We start from the raw sequence: 18,156 nt of genomic DNA, 5'->3' as shown, positions 1-18,156 counted from the left end.
GACCACACCTGCTCAGGACCGCCCCCCAAGAACCCCTTCTTTTGTTAAATTGCATCTACTTCTTGCCCTCTTGTGGCTCCAGCAGCCATCCAACCCGTTCTCTACACAGTGTTCTGGCCTTGGGGCACAGCCCTTTGTAAGATGGGACTTTCCGGCAAGTAACTTAGTATTGATCATTCTTTGTTTTCTCATCTCGGATGGGACTGTTAGCTACTGTAGTATCAGGGCAACTGTGAAGTTGGTATGCACGCATGTGCTTTGTGAAGGGTGAATCACTGTATCATGTTGCCTGCATGCTACTCTTACTTTGTCACTCCCGAGTGACAACTTTAGGAAACAGACATATGTAAAAGTAAGTCAAGCTGCAAGCTCTCTAAATGCACAAATCACCCCTTCTAGAAGGCTCTTCTTCCCTTGAAGCAAGCTTGGACATTCCTGGGAGGTCCAGTCACTACTTGCCCAGGTCACAGGGCCACAGGAAGTTTGGGCCAATAGGTGGACTCTAGCCATTTCCCCCAGAAGTATAAAATACAGCATGGCTCCACATTGGCAGTTGGAGGCTGACCTTACGTGAGGCCGCGCCACCCTTCCTTCCTTTCAATGCTGGTCTTGTTTTAGCCCGTAAGGTGAAACAGAGCAAGAGAAAATTTCCCTCAAAGAATTTGGCAAAGTCAAATAATGGAGTCATCTTCAATTGTCAGAAACAAACAAGGGGTAGGTAGGTTGAGGAGGAGAAGGGAGTAGAGGAGGAGGAAGAAGAAAAGGAGGAAGAAGAGAAGGAAGAGGAGGAAGAGGGAGGAGGGGGAAGAGAGGAAGGAAGACAGAGGTTGCTATTGCTATCTTTCCAGTAGAAGTCAAGAATGCTGCTAAGTAACCTGAGGCACACGTGGGGCAGTAGCCTTGCTTCATCCAGTAAAGAGGATTGCAACCCTGATTTTCAGGGGGTAAGAAACCAACATAGCTTCCTGTCATGCTAACCTCTTTCATTCCGGCCCATGCTCTGAGGAGTCTGCTAACCTAACAACACATCTGAGTCAAATTTTGAGCAGTGATCTATATTAGCAAAGATTTTTATTTTCCTCTGTGGGGCAGAGCCAGTGCCAGGAATCTCCAGGGCCAGAGCTGGGGCCCTGGGAGAAAGGACAGACAGACTCTGGAAAGAAGTGGGGGGAAGGGGAAGCTGGTCCTCCAATGGAGAGGAAAGAGAGGCTCCTAACTACAGCTGAGCAGATAATATCTGTCACTGAGAAGACACTTGCACTCTTTGGGATTGGTTTCCAAGGAAGGAAACTAATATGTCTGCCTGTGAGCTCTGTGCCCTTTGGTACAGATGCAGAAATGGAGGTGACTTCTTCCTTGTCAGGGAAAGTGAGAGAGGAGGCCGGTCCTCACGCCCTTTGGTCACCTGAGAAACCAGGAAGCTGTGGTTTCCTCTGCAGTCTCTGACCTGGTTCTCCCAGGTCTCCATGATTTCATGCGCTTCTCTTTATTTTCTTCTTCAATTTTCATGTGTGTGTGGCTATCCATATGTGTATGCAAGTTTGCATGGATATGGGTATGTGTGTAGGGATGACTGCTCACACATGTAGAGGCCCAAAGCTGATGTCAGGGGCTATCTCCATCACCTCTCCCCTTACTCAGTAAGGCAAGGCTTCTCAGTCAAATCCAGAGCTCACAGATACAGCAATTCCAGCTAGCCAGCGTGCTCTGGAGAGCACCTGTCTCTGCCTTTCACCTTCTGAGGCTGGAATTACCGGTGGGCCACCATGCCCATGAGGTGTTCCCATGGGTTCTGGGGATCCGAACTCTGGTCTTCCCAACCTGATTCTGTGGTTTTTAGATCCAGTTATACCTTTGATTGAAATGTCGTTTTTCCCCCTTTTTAAGAAAGAAAGGGCATGGTGGCAGATTACATCCAAGGAAGAGAATTTTAAAACGTATCCCCACGTGCGTGACTCACTGGGTTACCCTGCACCATGAAAACACTCTCATCTTCGGGGTGCTCACCTGTCCACTCGACTGCTGTCCTCCAGCAAAGACGTCATAAAGACAGGAGGGGGAGGGTCCATTTTGTCTTTGTGTGATGCAAACTCAAAGTGAACAGGCCTCAGGTACAAATGGAATTCTTCAAAACCCATCTCCTGTGCCAACTCCTTATACAGCCTTAAAGGGGGTTAGGTAGGGGCAAGGGTACATTTGTTAGTGTTTTTTTTTTTTTTTTCTGAAAGACAATTAAGTCATGAGGAAGCAAACACACAAGATTAAGCAGGAACACAAAATCAGACCAGGGCAAGCCCAGCATTATGGGAAGCAAACGACCCAGGACCATCTTGTGCAGCACTTCCTACTAGGTCAGGCAGACAATGGAAGAGTTGAGGCAGGGGATGTGCTTGGGTACCACCTCAACTCTTACTTCCCGTGGAGTGACTCTTCTGCTTGGGACCCTCATGAGGTCACTGATATTCCCTCAGAGCAATGTTCACTGCCTCTTCTCCCCTCCAGAGCCCTCAGCCCCTTCCTGGAGAGCACCCCTATTTCCTCTCCCTCACTGGCCATGCTTCTGCCCCATGACCACCCTTCCCGGGCTTCACTGACTTCCCTTCAGATGTGGCCTGGGGTTCTAGCCCTGGTCCTCTCCTCACGCACTACATCCAGTTCCTAAAACCATTTCCTCATGTGAGACTCGGTGACCTTCAGCCCTGTCCCAAATCACCTCTGACTTCATCCAGATGTCCCTCTATCAGCTCAGCCTTAAACATCTATGATTCTCTCCCTTTCTCCCAATACTTCTGGTTTAAGCCAGTTCTCGCCCTGAATCAGTGTGCCAGGGCTGTCGCAAAATATCACAGGCACACATCAAGTGCCTGGCGTGTTAAACATAGAAATCCACTGTCTCTCAGCTCAGAGATCAAGATGTAGGCGAATTGGTTCCTTCTAGGGCTCTGAATGAGAGAGCTGCCCCATTCCTCATTCCCTAGTTGTAGATGGTGTCTTCTCCCCACCTTCGTCTGTGTGGTCCATGTTGAAGTTACTCTTAGGAATTCAACAGTCTACTGGATGAGGATCCAACTCAATACCTCCAGTTCAACTGGCTATTTCTTAAACAGACTCTCCCACTTAAGGTAGTAACTCGTGGTGGCATGAGTTTTAGAGGGACCCAGTTCTATCCACAGCTTCATCTCCCCGGCTGCTTTCCTGATCCACTTAGAAAGAATAAATTATTCCCTTTGCTGTGCTCCCAAAGTGCCTTTTCAAATTAGAAGAGTATCATTAGTATAATATATCATGGGTAACTTTTACATTACTAGCCCCTGAGAGGCTCACAAATTGTAGAGAGTAGTGTCCCAGAGGCAGTAAGTTTGACTAGTAGCTCGGTTTCTGTTTCTACTACTACTTTCTAATGTGGCGATCTGAGGCTAATTACTTCATTATTCTAACTCCCTACTTCCTTGCTAATGAAGTGTTCTCATCTCTCTCATAGGGAGAGTCTAAGAGTTTAAGGAAATAATACCCAGTCCCATAAAGACGTGATCAAGCAGGTCTTACAGTGGCTGGTGGATAGCTGGGCTGTCTGTGCCTGCAGGACTTCCCATGGGAATCGGAACAGCGCCATGTGTATTGGAAACAAACCCTCTAGTTCCTTACAGTCTCCGTCTTTGAGAAGGTCTTAGCACTGTCTCCTACTAAAACCTGAAACAGGCTTTATTAGCACCTCTCCTGTCTGACCGACTGAGCCCCTAGCCCTCTCCAGACCCAGATGTTGCCACAGCACAGTCTTGTGTCTCCAGGGCCTCTGCTAAAGTAATCAACCTCCTTGTATGCAAGAGAAAATTCACCCAAAATCCTGATTGTCTGGTGTGGCTCAGGACCCAGGGACTGTGGCTTAGATGTCTCCCAAAGTTCACATGGTAGAAATCTAATCCCCAACACAAGAGTAGCTGACAGAGACTTTTAAAGAGACGATTGGTTGTGAGGGATCAGCTGTTAGTGAAGAAGCAGGCCAGTTATTGTGGAAGTGGGTCCTGATGACACAGGACATCACCCTGCTACCCCCTCCTCTCTCTCCTCCCCTGCTGTTTCTCTCCCCACACCACCTACAAGCATACACAAGAGCATGCTCTATTGGCCGTCTGTCTTCTGTCTCGGGCTGATGCAGATGTGGACCTTGGTCTTATTAGCATCCAGAAGTATCAGACACAGATCGTTGTTCTTTATAAAAGATCCAGTCTCAGGTAGTCCGTACACTAGCACAGACTACAGTACCGGGTCGCGGGATATCCCAGTTAACAACGTGGCAGAGATTTTGTGTTGGAAATCTGACAAACCAATATTAAACATCCAAGCACAAGGACGTGCACTGACTGGGAAGACCGTGTGGGTACCCACTGGGAGACTCCCGCCATTTGGATGGCCAGAGAGGCTCATATGGAGCCTGGGAGGAGAGGAAGGAACAAGGTGACCATTCCAGTCTGGTTGCCCTAGGGAGCAAACGGCAAGACTTGAGACCATGAGACCTAGACCCCCATATTTCGTCCCCAAGACCTTCCATGTCCCCACTCACCGAGCCAAGGATGCGCTCCCCACAGTCATTTCTATCAGTCGGTGGCGGAGGCTCAGGATCTCCAGAAGTTTCGAGAACATCTCCAGGAGCAGTGCGTGGAAATCTGGGCCTTGTCTCTGCCCTTCCTCCGTAGCAGACCTGAGCGCAAGCAGGCCCACCTCCTCCACGAGGAAGGGATCACCCATCACTTTAGCTGAAAAGAGCTGAAAGCAAACCGAGGAATTTGGAAACCCAAAAAAGAGAAACTTCACGTGTACTAGAAGGAAAAAATACTGTCAGTGGCACAGACCCTGGAGGTATCACTTCCTGGGCCACCTACTAGACACCAATAAATAACCACTTCTTAATAGGGCTGCCCAGGGGGGTGTGAAAACTAAATACACACAGAAGTATTTTTTTATTATGGTGGTAAATGTTGTTTTTATAGATGTTTTTGCTGAAACACGAAAAATGGGAGGGGGAACTAAATAGAAATAAAAGTCACTAATTTAAAAAAATATGTAAAAATTGGAAATATGGTTCAGTGGTTAAAATACTAGCTGCTCTTCCAGAGAACCTGGGTTTGAGTCCCAGCACCCACATGGCAACTCAGAACTACTTGTAACTCCAGAACAAGGGGATCCAATGCCTTCTTTGGCTTCCACAGGCACCATATATAGGCATGCGGTACACAGACATACGCATGCAGAAGAAAGATCCATACACATAAAATAAAAAAAAAACTTAAAAAATGTTTTGGTGGCCAACAATATTTTTCCTCTGTTTGTTTATTTACTTATTTGTTTGTTTATTTTTCTCCCATATATTACATCCCAGTTACAGTTTCCCCTCCCCTCATTGTTCCCAGTCCCGGAAATATACAATTTCTATAAGCCTCTTTAATTGCAGTTTCAAAATTTCCAAGCATTTCCACACATATGAACTCGCTTTCATTTCCACCAGCTCCCCAAGGAAGACTCGAAGGTACTACTACTCTTCAGCAATGAGAAACCTAAAGCAGCCTTTAAACCTGTGTGTGCTGGAGGACATTGGGAATTAAACCTAGGGCCTCATACTAGATAAGCGCTCCACTAGGGAGCTACTTTTTATTTCTATTTTGGAACAAGATATCATTAAGTTGCCTGGGCTGGCCTCTACCTTAGAATCCTCCTGCTTCAGCCTCCAGAGTAGATGAGATTGTGAGCCTGAGCCAAGCCTGGCCTCTGTGATCTGCAAACTTTACAAGGTCACTCTGTAGTAACTTTAGCGTCCCTGTCCCATGTCCTATAGCATCACAGGACCCCTGTCTCACTTTGCTCCCTCGCTCCCAGGCCCTATGTGGTCTGGGGACATTCAAGTGACCTTTAATGCCCTCTGCCTTAGTGACCATCTAGGCTCTCACACCTCCACTGTCTTCCAATGTGCCCTTTTCCGGAAGGACCTAGGTCGAGGACCCTTAATCTACTTTTTCTGGTTTACACCGCAGGCTGTGCCATCTTCCTTTACTATATAACTAGCAAAGGACTTGTCCACAGGAGATGTGGTTTCCAGGCTCTTCAAGTCTTTGGCTGTGATAGCCAAGACAGCTGTTAAATCCCTGCATGTCTTCAGAGGGCAGTACTGCATCCGTTTTCTAACCTAATACAAAAGGTTACCTTAAATGGTATTTCTAGGCTCAATTGTGACTGTATTTTAAAAAAAATAATAATTAAAATTGTGACATCAGCAGGAGACTAGATGAGTACCCCAGACAGGCACTGTAATTTATAAGAGTTTTGTTAATCAAATATTAAATATGGTACTACAAGACTCTGTAAGAATATTAAATAGAAGTAAGACAAAAGGCTCATAACTTCAAGAAAATTCCAACTCCTGCCTCACACCTCACTCCATGTACACTAATTCCAGTGAGCAGAAAAAAGTCAAATATTTAAAAATTAAATCAAGCCCTTAAGATTGAGATGAAATGAGACAAACGAAACATTTGAAGGGAGGTTTTCTTTCTATGTTTAGGAGGAAAGAAAATCACAATGCAAATGGCCAATAGATTCAACTATGCAAAAGTAAGTGTTTTGTTAAAAAAAAAAGACAAATGAGAAAACGTTTGCAGAAAATAAGATAGAGAACAGCTAAAGGCCTGTTTAATTAAAGCTTGTGTAAGTGGGTAGAAGTGAAACTATTTTCTCAGTTAAGTGAACCAAAAAGAATCCCCCCTAAAAAACCAATTATAGCTGGTGACCAAATGCATTCAAAACAATCTCAACAAGGGCTGGAAAGAGGTCTGAGAAACTAAGCACTTACTGCACTTACAGAGGATTGGCTCCCAACACTCTTGTCAGGCAGCTCACACCCACCTCTAGGTCCAGTTCAAGGACACTGAGGCCCTCTTCTGGCCTCTGTAAGCACCTGCATCCACATAGTGCACATAAATTCACATAGGTTCACACACAAATAAAATATATATGAATACAGAGAGAACACACATACAATCTCAGTAAGTAGCAAGGAAGTGAAATTAAGCCCATTATGTGAGCATATGTCTCCATTATATCACAAGTGGCTGTAGAACAAGATCAGTTCAGAAGCCCCAGCTCAGCATTCTAAAGCTTAAATCCAAAGCAGAAAAAGAAAAGGATTGAAAATACAAGTACAAGACAGGACCTAAGTCATCAGGCACTACTTTAGGGGACCCAGCATCTTCTTCTGGCCTCCAGAGGAATTTTGGTCCTCTGGAGGAGCAGGAAGTGCTCCTAACTCCTGAGCCATCTTTCCAGTCTTAAAATAAATTTTAAGTGACAATCAATTTTAACTTTATTAAAATAACATAAAAGCGTAGAGAACTGTAGCAGATGAAGAAAGAACTCATTTTAATTTGAAGCTCTTCACAGGCTGGCTGTGGTAGTGCAGTCATTAGTCTGACACACCGACCATTATGCCTCTCCAGTGTACCGCCAACTCTCCCCAATACACAAACACACTGTGTATCACTACAGAGCCCATGAGAAAGGAGAAAAAATTTTCACATACCTATGCAATCTTCCCTTTAATTTTAATTATACTGACATCCTTAAATATTAGCTAGAAGTTTTGTCCCAAACAGAAATCACATAAAAATATTGGCAAGGTTTGGGACTGTGTTCTTTCTCTGGCCAAATAGAGGGGGAAAGCTCCAAACAGCAAAACAGAGCTAAGCAGAAACATCTGGAAGGAAACGTTCTCTTTGCCAAGTACCCAACTGTCTTGGCAGAAAACACCCACATCTCTCTGGAGTTGTGCGCTGTACCAGGCCTCGGGCCTGGCCGGGGTGAGCCACAGGTCCAGGGCGAGCTGCAAGATGCGTTGTTCCAGCTGGGCGAGCCCACTGGGTGATGCAGGCTTGTGGGCGTGGCGAGCCTCACGCAGCAGGTGCTCCAGGGCTTTAGGGATGAGCCCAACCAGACCCAGGGAAGGGTGGAACTCCAACAGATGGACATTTTCTGAGGTTGGGCTTGAAGAAGAGAAGAAATGACTTAATTTTTCACAACAAAGAATAGAGCTATCTTTCGGGGGAAGATATCTGAGTTTCTATCTTTAAAGAGCGATAACACAGCCCCTATAGGTCCAGGGCCTTCTAAAGACTGGGGAACTAATTGACCAGATAATGCAGTGTGCTCCTTGTTTTACCACGGGCCCTGGAAAGTGGAAAGAAACTGACGTATTTTCCTTTCCTTTCCCCGAATGTTAATGAGCAAAGACAAGTTTTAAGTTCTCTATATGTGGCCGGACTCCTCCGCATGCATTATAAGGATATTGTCTTTTAGAATACACGAGGACAAAAATCAGTAAGACACTTGTTTGTGGATTATGCTTTTGGAAATAAAGGATACAGAACAAGTCAACGGTCTTCCTGCTTTAAAGCTGAAGAGCACAGCTAGTTCCAGCTGAGTCTGTGCAAACAAGCTTCTCTTACGCCTAGATCTTAAAGCATATTGCTCAAAACCTGGAAAGAAGCCTCGATCAAGCAAATCACAGCGGGTTTGGAGACTCGGACAGCTTTTTAGCATTCATTTTAACCATAGCCCGCTCTGCCAAAACCCATTTCCTGAACAGCAGATCCCTTCCATAGCAAAATGTACACACAGCTGGTGGCGAGCTTGCCATGGTGGAGACATCAGGGCCGTGAGGGGTCTGTGGGGGAAAGGCAGGGTGTGGGCTGGACCTCTTTCTTAAGAAGGTAGAATCTTAGCTGTCAGCTCTTATAGTACGCTGCCTCTAGCTTACTGTGAGGCCTCTTCCATAAAAGCTGTCTTCAATGTGCACTTGTGGGAGCTCAGGGCCACGCCTGTGCTCACATTTGTATCCTCAAATGTATGTGCCGGGTGCTGAGAGAAGCAAGACGGTTACTCCCCACCATGGGGAGGCAACAGGGAGATTTTGATCTCAGGCTATCCCGCTCTACTTGGGGTCTGTCACCCCACCATTCCCTCTAACTTAAAGGCAGGAGGGAATGGGAGAAGGAAGTAATCACATTGAGGGAGGGGAAAAATGTGTGCCCACTCAGGGTGGTCTCCGGAAATAGAATACTGCTCTCTGAAGGGGTGATGTCCAGAGGTTCATCTGAGACAGTTCTCTGTGAGAGAAAAGAAATTCCTTCCGGAGAAACTTAAAACACACACAGGCTTCGGATACAGATACATGAGCACAACTCAACGGCTCCCGCTTCCACATACACTTGAGTGGTCCTTTAACGCTTACTACTTTGATTCAAGGCTGCATCCTTAAGGGATCTAGAAGAGATTAAACTGAAATGCCTAAGGCAACAACAACTTACCAGCTGCTGTTGCTGGAAACAAACTGTTTGTGAATTACGTTCAGGGGAAGTCCGAATGTCTTGAGGGCGGGCTGATCCCCTCGCCAGAGCGTCCGCACGTATTCCCGCTGATGTTCTAGCTACAGAGAATAAATATTCCCAGGATGGACCTGAGCCATGAGCCAGAACCAGTGGATAACCCCCCTCGACTTCTGTCGCTTTGCTAGTTCTCGCCCAGATACGGTTTTGAAGACTTATTTACAATGGAACATTCTGGTCTCTCAGTCAAGGGTCAGCCAAGGAAAGGAAAGTCAACCAATTTGAAAAAGCAAAAGAAAGCTGTACCCAGCGGCATCCTTCAATCCCAGTACCTGGGAGGCAGACACAGGTGGATCTCTGTGCGTCTGAGGCCAGTCTGGTCTACAGAGAGGTTCAGACCAGCCAGGACACAGAGTAGAAGTCTATCTCAAAAAATAATATAAAATATAAAAAACAAAAGCCGGGTGTGGTGGTGCATATCTAGAACCACAGTTCTGAGCTAGGCTAAAATAGGGTTGCCAGTTCGAGGCACACCTAGGCTACTGCTTAAGACCTTGTCTCAGAAACCGAAACCAAAGCAAACAAACAAAACTAGCCAAACAAAAATCTTCTCTACATGGGGAAAAAAAACCCACAGTTTTATACACCAGTATCTTGGAAAGTTGCACCTTTTATTGACGCTAACTCTATGATCTCATAAGAGACAATGTCCTCAATTCCTTGTGGGTCATTAACGGCCATTGAGGTCTAGGAACCTCCCTTGAAGGCCTCAGTTATATGCTTGTAATTCAGAAGTGCGAATGAGTTTACAAATCGACATTCTGCCCAGAAAACCCAGATTCTGGACCTGCAGTGAGAGAAAGCTACTCTGATGCCTGACTTATGTCTCCCATGGTCTTCTCAGACGGAGCCATTGGAGCTCTACTCACCTGACGGTTGAGGATGCCCCTCACTAGCTGCCGGTGAAGCCTCAGGCAGGTACAGTCATCTTGGTAGGCCTTAGTGAAATACGAGCAGCTGAGATCAAACTTGGGGCGTCGGTGCATAATGTCGGTCACAGCTTGTGCCAAAGCGAAGCGCTCTTCGGTGTCCAGTGTGTGTTGGTAGGCTTCAAAGTAACTCTCTAGAAGCTGAAAATAAATTTATGGTCAGGGAACAATAGCTCTGGTGCCAGCAGAGAAGATGGGAAGCTCCACTCTGGCTTCTGACAAGTCCTGGGCCGAAGAGAGATGCCCAAACTTCTGGGTGGTTGGTTAGTGGTTCGGATACGGGCAGATACAGTAAGAGCTGGTTCAGGCAGCAAACCCACAGAGTAAAGGGGGCAAGAGCTGGAGCCTGTGCTGTGGAACCAGAGCTAGACTTGAGTTTGACCGTTTCTTTTGTTCTGTCTTCCTCTGCTCTTTACAAACAAAAGGAACGCTATGTCGTTGATAGCATTGCTCTCCAATAATCGCTCTCCAGTGAGACTACGCCCCAAAAGTTTGCCATTCCGAGAGCCCTACCCTCTTTCAGTAGCCTGGTTACCCCTTCCACAATGTATGACTCTTGCTAGGATGGTATACAGGCCCCTAGGTCTACCTGCACCTTTTATTATTTTTTAATACTATTATCAGGTGAAAGCATTATATGATATATCTTCTTTTTAGTTTTTAACTGATGACACACCAAAGTACAGATCCTGCTGTGGGAACGCCTTCAGCCAATAGCCTTTAAGATACTGACTCCCCTTTGGGCATGGTCTATGTACTATAAATGCAGACAAAAAGCCTGTGGGCCTCTTGCTGCTGGAATTGGTTCGAGTTCCGGGAACATGCAGAGGACTGCATATCACTGCTTTTTCTGTGAGTCTACCCCTCAGTAAAGAAATCTTCATTTTACTCCATTCTGGGCTGGTGTGGGACTGTTATGAATTGCAGCAAGATACTGCTAAACGAGTTTTACTGGGGTTACTTATAGGAATAGGGGTGAGGGGTTACTTACAGAACAGAAATGACTCAAAGGCAGCCGCACCACCTAAGCCCCTCCCAGCACGTGTGACAGCTCATGTAAGCTGGGTGGGCCACACTGCACAGCCCGCAGCAGCTCAGCAGTCCCTTCCTGGGGGCTCGCTTGTCTCCTCTTGGCAGCCCACCCATCTTTGTTTCTTCTAATGATCTATTTTTCACCTGCTCACACATTCTGTTTTACTTATTTTTGGTTTTGTTTCTAAAGATTAACATTTAAGGGCTGGGGAGATGGCTCAGTCAATGAGTGCTAGACTTGCAAGCACAGGAACCTGAGTTTGATCCTGAGTCCAGACTAAAAAAGTACTGGGCCTAGTGGTGTCCCTTTGTACTTCCTGCTCCGAGGAGGCAGAGACAGGCAAGATGCCTGGGGCACACTGGCCAGCTAGCCTAGCCTACTTGGTGAGATCTAGGCCGATGGCATCTGAAAATGACACCAGCCTTCCAAATGCATACATATCATGAGCATCACATGTATTCACACACATAAGTATGTACATATGTACACACACATACAGAAATCATGGGCTCGAGGTTATCAATGTGGGTCACTGTTTTCATTCATCCCCTCCTCACTGGCTCCCCTTTGCTGGCCCGCTTCCCTACAGTGCTCCCCCTTTTTGGTTTCATGACACATCTACTCTATTACTGGCTTTACCCCTGCCCTCCCTCTTCCTCTGTCTCATTGCCCCTTTCTAGCTTCATGTCCTAAATACCCAGACCCACATACAAAAATTAAAGTCTGGGATTTAGAGGCGAGAGAAAACACACATGTGTCTTTCTGAGTCTAGGAGAGTTTGCGTAACATAATTCTTATTTTTATCTATTTTTCTGCAAACAACATGATTTCATTCTCCTGTATGGCTGGATAAAATGTCACTGTGTTATGATAGTTGCGGTATCTGAGGCTCCCCTTCCCCGTGTCCTCATCAGCCTCGTTGCCATTTGCTTTCTTGAGTTAGCCATTCTGACTGGGCTGAGAATCGCTTTTTAAAATGTTATTTGAGCCAGGGAGATGGCTCGGTGGTTCAGAACATCTGCAGCCAAGCCTAAAGACCTGGTTTCAATCCCTGTAATGCGCTGACATGATGGAAGGAGAGAACTGAGTCTTAAAAGTCGTCCTCTGACCTCCACGTGTGCAACGTGGCACACACAGGCAAAGTAAATAGAAATGTAAGAAAAAATAAGCGATTTGTTGGCTACTGGGTTTCCTCTCTTCAGGACTGTCTGTTCAGTTCAGCTGCTTAGTTGTTGACTGGAAGGTTGGTTTCCACACGCCTGCTTCCTTGAGGGCCCTGCCCTCTGAAGACCTCCATAAGGACACACAGCACTGACTTTTGTCAGTTTGTTTTCCAAGGCGCAGGCGCGGAATTGCCAAGTGTGAAGGAGAAAGATGTTCTCCCTCTTTTGCACAAGAATGTTAAACACTCAAGAGTGAACAGACACTAGGAATTGGTTGTCGTCTATGAAGAGATGTTCACATCTGCCTGCCCAACGTCAGGGCTCGTGAGGATAAAATGGGATACTTCAGTGATATTGCATGTCAAATATCTGCCAGGGCTCACAGGTTTGAGCATTTGGTCTCCGGCCGATGACCCAGTTTTGAGAGGTTGCGTGCAGAAGCTTTGAAAGGTGGAAGAAGTGGATCTCGCGGTGTGGGCCTTGAAGTCTGCAGCCCAGTGTGACTTCCTGTCCCACCTCCACTTCCCGTTGTGCTGAGATGTGAGGAGGGAAGGAGCCCCAGCTACGCTCTCCCTCCTGTTGCCATGGAGCTGTTTGCCTCCATGCCTTCCAGATCAAGATGAATTACGTACGCTCAAATGTGGAAGCTAAACAAATACCTCCTCCCGGATGTCGCTTCTTTTAGGCATTTCATTACGGTGCCGAGAAAAGTGATTGACGTGGTCCTTAAGCTTCGAGGATGCCTGGTCTGGAAAGGTACGAAATCCAACTTCAGTATGAAAAGGAAAGCACCAAGTGGAGCCTGAAGCTCAGGCTACCATGGCAGGGGCGCCAGGAGCTAAAAACTCACACTTCACAGCATGGAGCCAGAAGGGAAGAATGATGGGTATTCCCGTGTCCCTAAGTTCGTCCCACAGAAAACAAAAAAGCAGTGGTGGTCTAAGTGACCTGATTTCCTCACCCAAGATCCACTCGAGAATAACAGCCAATTGTTAAGTATCAGAGGACTTAGAAGGAGAGAAGGAGTAATGACCAGTCAGGCTGAGGTTGCCACTCGGCCATCCCAGGGAGAGATTAGGGAAGAAACATTTACCTCCTTAATTCATTCTGGCCCAAAGGGAACCCTTTTTTGGCTGAGCCGGGACAATCCTGGGAGCTGGTTTATGGTATTTAAACTTCTTGACCTGTTTTCGGACAAAGAACCCAATTGTTGGCTATTTGGTGGGCAAAGTTGGCTAGGGAGAGAGTCCTTTCTGGCTATCCCAATATGGTGAGGACAGGTTACAGAGGAACAGGCAAACTTAAATGTTCGCTATTGATGACATCAGTAAATAAGAACACAGGATGTCCAGGCAGGCAAGATGGCTCAGCAAGGAAGGCACCTGCCACCGTGTCTGAGGACCTAATTCCAATCCCTGGAACTCTCATGAGAAAAGGCGAGAGCACAGTCCCCTGTGCTGTCGTCTGACTTGCCTGATATGAGCAGGCATGCCTGCTGAGCCTCTGTCCTGAGCTCCAGACCTGCTCCCCCCAGAGAAGTCAGAATACAGGACGTCCACCAACTTTGAATTTCAGATAAATAGCAAACGTTCCTTTAAGGTAAGCATGTCCCTTATTGCAGTGTTTATCTGCACAGAAGGGAAACGGAACTTAATAGAATAACGTCTTTTCCATCTTTAGGCTCAGCTGAGAGAAGGTCTCAGGTAGGTCGATGCATAATTCATATTTTGTTAGGAATTCCTCCCCAGCGAGGGTGGGACAGGATCTTTCTGCCTCACGGGTTCTGCTTGTTATCTGTTTGCTAACTGGCCTGTTCCCATTTAAACTCCAGGCTGGCATTTGCCTGAGAAGTCTTCCTAACCTGTCCAATTCGCCCCTGTGTGTCAAGGGCCGGCTCTCAGCAAAGTGATACGCGGCACACAGGGAAACGTTGGAGAAAATAGGAAAGCAGACAAAATTAATAACAACAGGTCTCCCTGGGTTTATCTTATTTGTGAGATTATCTCAGTCTCTAAGTTTATCTTATTTGTAAGCTCTAAGATTTATGGTAACTTCTAAAGTGTTTTGGGTCACACCAAAGTGTCAGAAAGACAGTGCTAGACACAACTTGCCACAGAATCTCTCCCTTTGCCACAGGGATAATACTCGATGAAGAACCTGCCTGATGACCTTGGGGAAGTAGGAGATAGGACGGCGTGACCTAGGAGCTGCCACACTGACCCTCTGGCTTCTCTCGTCCCCCAAAGCCACTTCAGCTGACATCAACTTTAACTTTATGAGTTCCCATACACACCGTGGTTATTTTAAGAACTCAAAAGAACCCCGTATGTCCCGGAACTTCTTAAGTGGTGATACCAATACATTTAACTATCAGAAACAGCCGAGGAGACTCGGCAGTGTAGTCAGTGCAGGGGTTGGGGATCAACTATACCGCAGATGGAAATTTGACTCAGTCATTTAAGGTGGGCTCTTTGGCTAGAATGTATGTCTTGGAAGACTATAATTTACTATTTTGGCCCCAAATTTCTATAGGGAACTTATTCTCAGGGTAGGATGGAGGGGGGTATTTTCAACCATTGTTTTAAACAAAAATCGTTTCATAGACCCTGGAAGGAGAAGGCAGGCTGCTATAGACCCTGGGAGGAGAGAGTAGGCCGCTTTGACAGCTTGGAATGGAATGAACTACAGTCTGGATGGGCATTTGGTTTTCTGGCCATTCTGCCCTTTGGTTCTTCCATTGCCATTGAATTCTGCCTGAGGAATCCATGAAAGGAAATGACAACTCTTTTACACACACACACACACACACACACACACACACACACACACACACACACTTAAAGCTTGTGCCTGGAATAATGCATTTGTTTTGTTTACATTTAATACAACCAATTACTGCAAGTTGATCACAATAAAGTTTTAACTGGCAGGTCAAGGTTATCTGTGAAAGGGACAGTCTTCCAAAGTCAGCCCAGACAGATGTCTGAATGACCAGTGACCTACATGCATCTCCATGAATAACTGACCAAAAGAGAGAAAACCGTTAACCATTCATTCTGCTATAAAAACAGTTAAAAGAAACCACTTCCACTTCCTGGTTTTCAGCCCACATCACAGCTGTGGCAATCTGGTTTCCATGCCCCAACTCCACCTCGTGATAGAGTCCTGTACAGCTGCCACTGGCCACCTGAGAGTTGGGGTTTTGAGGGATCGTCTTCCTCAATATTTACCGTGCTCCACGTCAGTGGGCTCCCGCAAATACTTTCCTGTTGACGTTCACAAAGCTCTTTCTTCCTTGTCGGCTTCCGTCTCTTTGACTACTCCGTCTGTCCCACTGCCTGCCCCATAAACATAGGTGTCACCAGGGCTCATTCAGACTCTCCAACCTTTCCCGCTCATTGCTGTCGCTCAGCATCTGCGTCAAGTCTCTGCTCGTGTCTACTTCTTGTCTTTAGACCTAAAACATCCCCCTCGATGACGTCTGTCTTTGAATACTCTTTCATCTTCTTCCTTAATGACACCTCTCTCCTCCTGCACCCTGCTTTAGTTAGTAGCTCCTTCCTGACCCCTTAGAAGCCCTTTCAAATCTCTTTTTACTCTCTCCTTCCAAAATCCATATCCAATCCCTAACTCCCACCACATCCCCTTCAGAGTGACAGCATCCGCTTCTGTTTGCTGCTCTCAGGCCACATCCTTATTATCAGGTCCCTTCTCAGTCTCCCAATCACCACTGGAGGTGACTTCTTCTCTAAAGGTTTCTTATCCAATCCATCCTCCATGACAACACCAGGATAACTGAAAACAAAGCTGGGACGGTGGTTCCCACCCACGGCTCTTCACTTCTTCAAACTATGGGCCACCACTCCATCGTGTAACTGAATATAGAGATCTCACACACACACACACACACACAGACACACACACACAGACACACACACACACAGACACACACACACACACATACACACACACCACCACCACCACCAACAACAATAACAGCAAAAATTTTCAGAGTACACAACAACTGAAATTAGCTCAAAATCAAATTCATAACGGCAGTGCTCACACATGTTGCACCTCCCTGCAGGCCGAGTTCTAAACACACAATGTGCACACTTCGAACTGTTAAGGTCATCCTGCCACACAGTGCCAAATGACACCTCCTCCGAAACACCCTGCTAAGACTTGAGACCGTTGCACACTATAAACTGCAGTGTTTTACTATATATAAAAGTATTCCGTTCTTAGAAAAGCATAAAGCTTGAATTATGAGGAAGCGGTTATTTTTCCTGGTTTCCTGCCATCATTCCTCAGCATGTCAAATATCAGATTAGTGCATCTTTGAACTGGATTGTAATAGATAAACAAGGAGAGCCATTTAATTGGTATAGAAATTCGCTTTTGTTCTTCTTTGTTGGTGGTGGTTTTCTGAGACAGGGTTTCGCTGTGCAACAGCTCTGGCTGCCCAGAAATTCGCTCTGTAGTTACTTTTGTTCTTAATAAGTGGCAGAACCACCATGTGCCCAAGAATCATTTTAACTATTTTTTATGATTTATTACTAGTAATGTTTGATTTGTATGTCTATTGTATATAGGTGTATGCCTGTAGTTGTGAAAATTTTTCTCGGGCAAAATGTATTATAAGTGGGAAAAGTTCAAGAAACCCAAGTTGTTCAGTAAATTTTAAAATCAATGATTCACAGCCCTTATCAGTCTGTACCCAGAACAGGCTGATATGTAAAGCGTAGCCATTAGCACTCTACCAAGGAAGGATTCCCACTGGCCATGCCCCATGGGACAAAAGGCATTTCCTATGCTCAACAATGGAGCACTACTCAGCCATAAAAAACAATGGCATCTTGGAATTTGCAGGCAAATGGATGAAACTAGAATAAAACATCCTGAGTGGGGTAACCCAGACCCAGAAAGACAAATATAGTATGTACTCACTCATAAGGGGACGTCAAACATAAAGCAAAGTGTAACAGTCCACAACCCCAGAGAAGCTAGAACCCTCATCCAGAAACAGATGTAAGCAGATGCAGAGAGCTACAGCTAACCACTGGGCTGAGCTCCCAGAGTAGAGTCAAAGAGACGGAGGAGCGATAATACGAACAAAGGGGTTACAACCATGATGGGGAAACCCACAGAATGAGCTAACCCGAGCTGGTGGACGCTCACTGACTGGAGCTGGTGGACGCTCACTGACTCCAGAATGATAACCGGGGAACCTGCATAGGACTGAAGGAGGCGTCCTGAATGCAGGTGATGATGGCGCAGCTTGGGCACTACATGGATACATTGGCAGTGGGACCAGGATCTAACTCTAATGTATGAACCACTTTGTGGAGCCCGCTCTCTATGGAGAGATACTTTGGGGGTGGGGGTGGGGAGCTTGGTTCTGCCTCAGTGAGGTGATAGACTTAGTTGACTTCCCAGGGGAGGACTTACCCTCTTTGAGGTCTGGATGGGGGGGTGGGAAGGGAGAGCAAGGGAAGGAGGAGAAGAGGAGAGAGGGGAAACTGGGAAAAAAAACTAAAAATAGAGGAAGAAAAAAGAAATGAAAAAACGGGGTAAAAAAGAATCTTTCTCAACCAGTGGCG

At 46.2% G+C, this 18,156-nt stretch overlaps 1 protein-coding gene across 1 annotated transcript in view; it reads right to left on the bottom strand.

Moving 5' to 3' along the window:
• LOC126487621 (uncharacterized) overlaps nucleotides 1-18,156 on the bottom strand; it is a 178,778-nt gene that overhangs the window by 87,968 nt on the left and 72,654 nt on the right. The window contains 5 exon segments of the mRNA XM_050120553.1: nucleotides 2,008-2,163; nucleotides 4,562-4,764; nucleotides 7,799-8,027; nucleotides 9,351-9,469; nucleotides 10,298-10,498. Of these exon segments, the coding sequence (XP_049976510.1) occupies nucleotides 2,008-2,163; nucleotides 4,562-4,764; nucleotides 7,799-8,027; nucleotides 9,351-9,469; nucleotides 10,298-10,498 (908 nt within the window).

Source organism: Alexandromys fortis, unplaced genomic scaffold, assembly GCF_014885135.2.
Source record: "Alexandromys fortis isolate MF-2015 unplaced genomic scaffold, M_Fortis_MF-2015_v1.1 scaffold_175, whole genome shotgun sequence".
In the NCBI taxonomy this organism is placed as follows: domain Eukaryota; kingdom Metazoa; phylum Chordata; class Mammalia; order Rodentia; family Cricetidae; genus Alexandromys; species Alexandromys fortis.
Note: the sequence above shows the minus strand (reverse complement) of the source record. Positions and strands in the feature narration are given on the sequence as shown.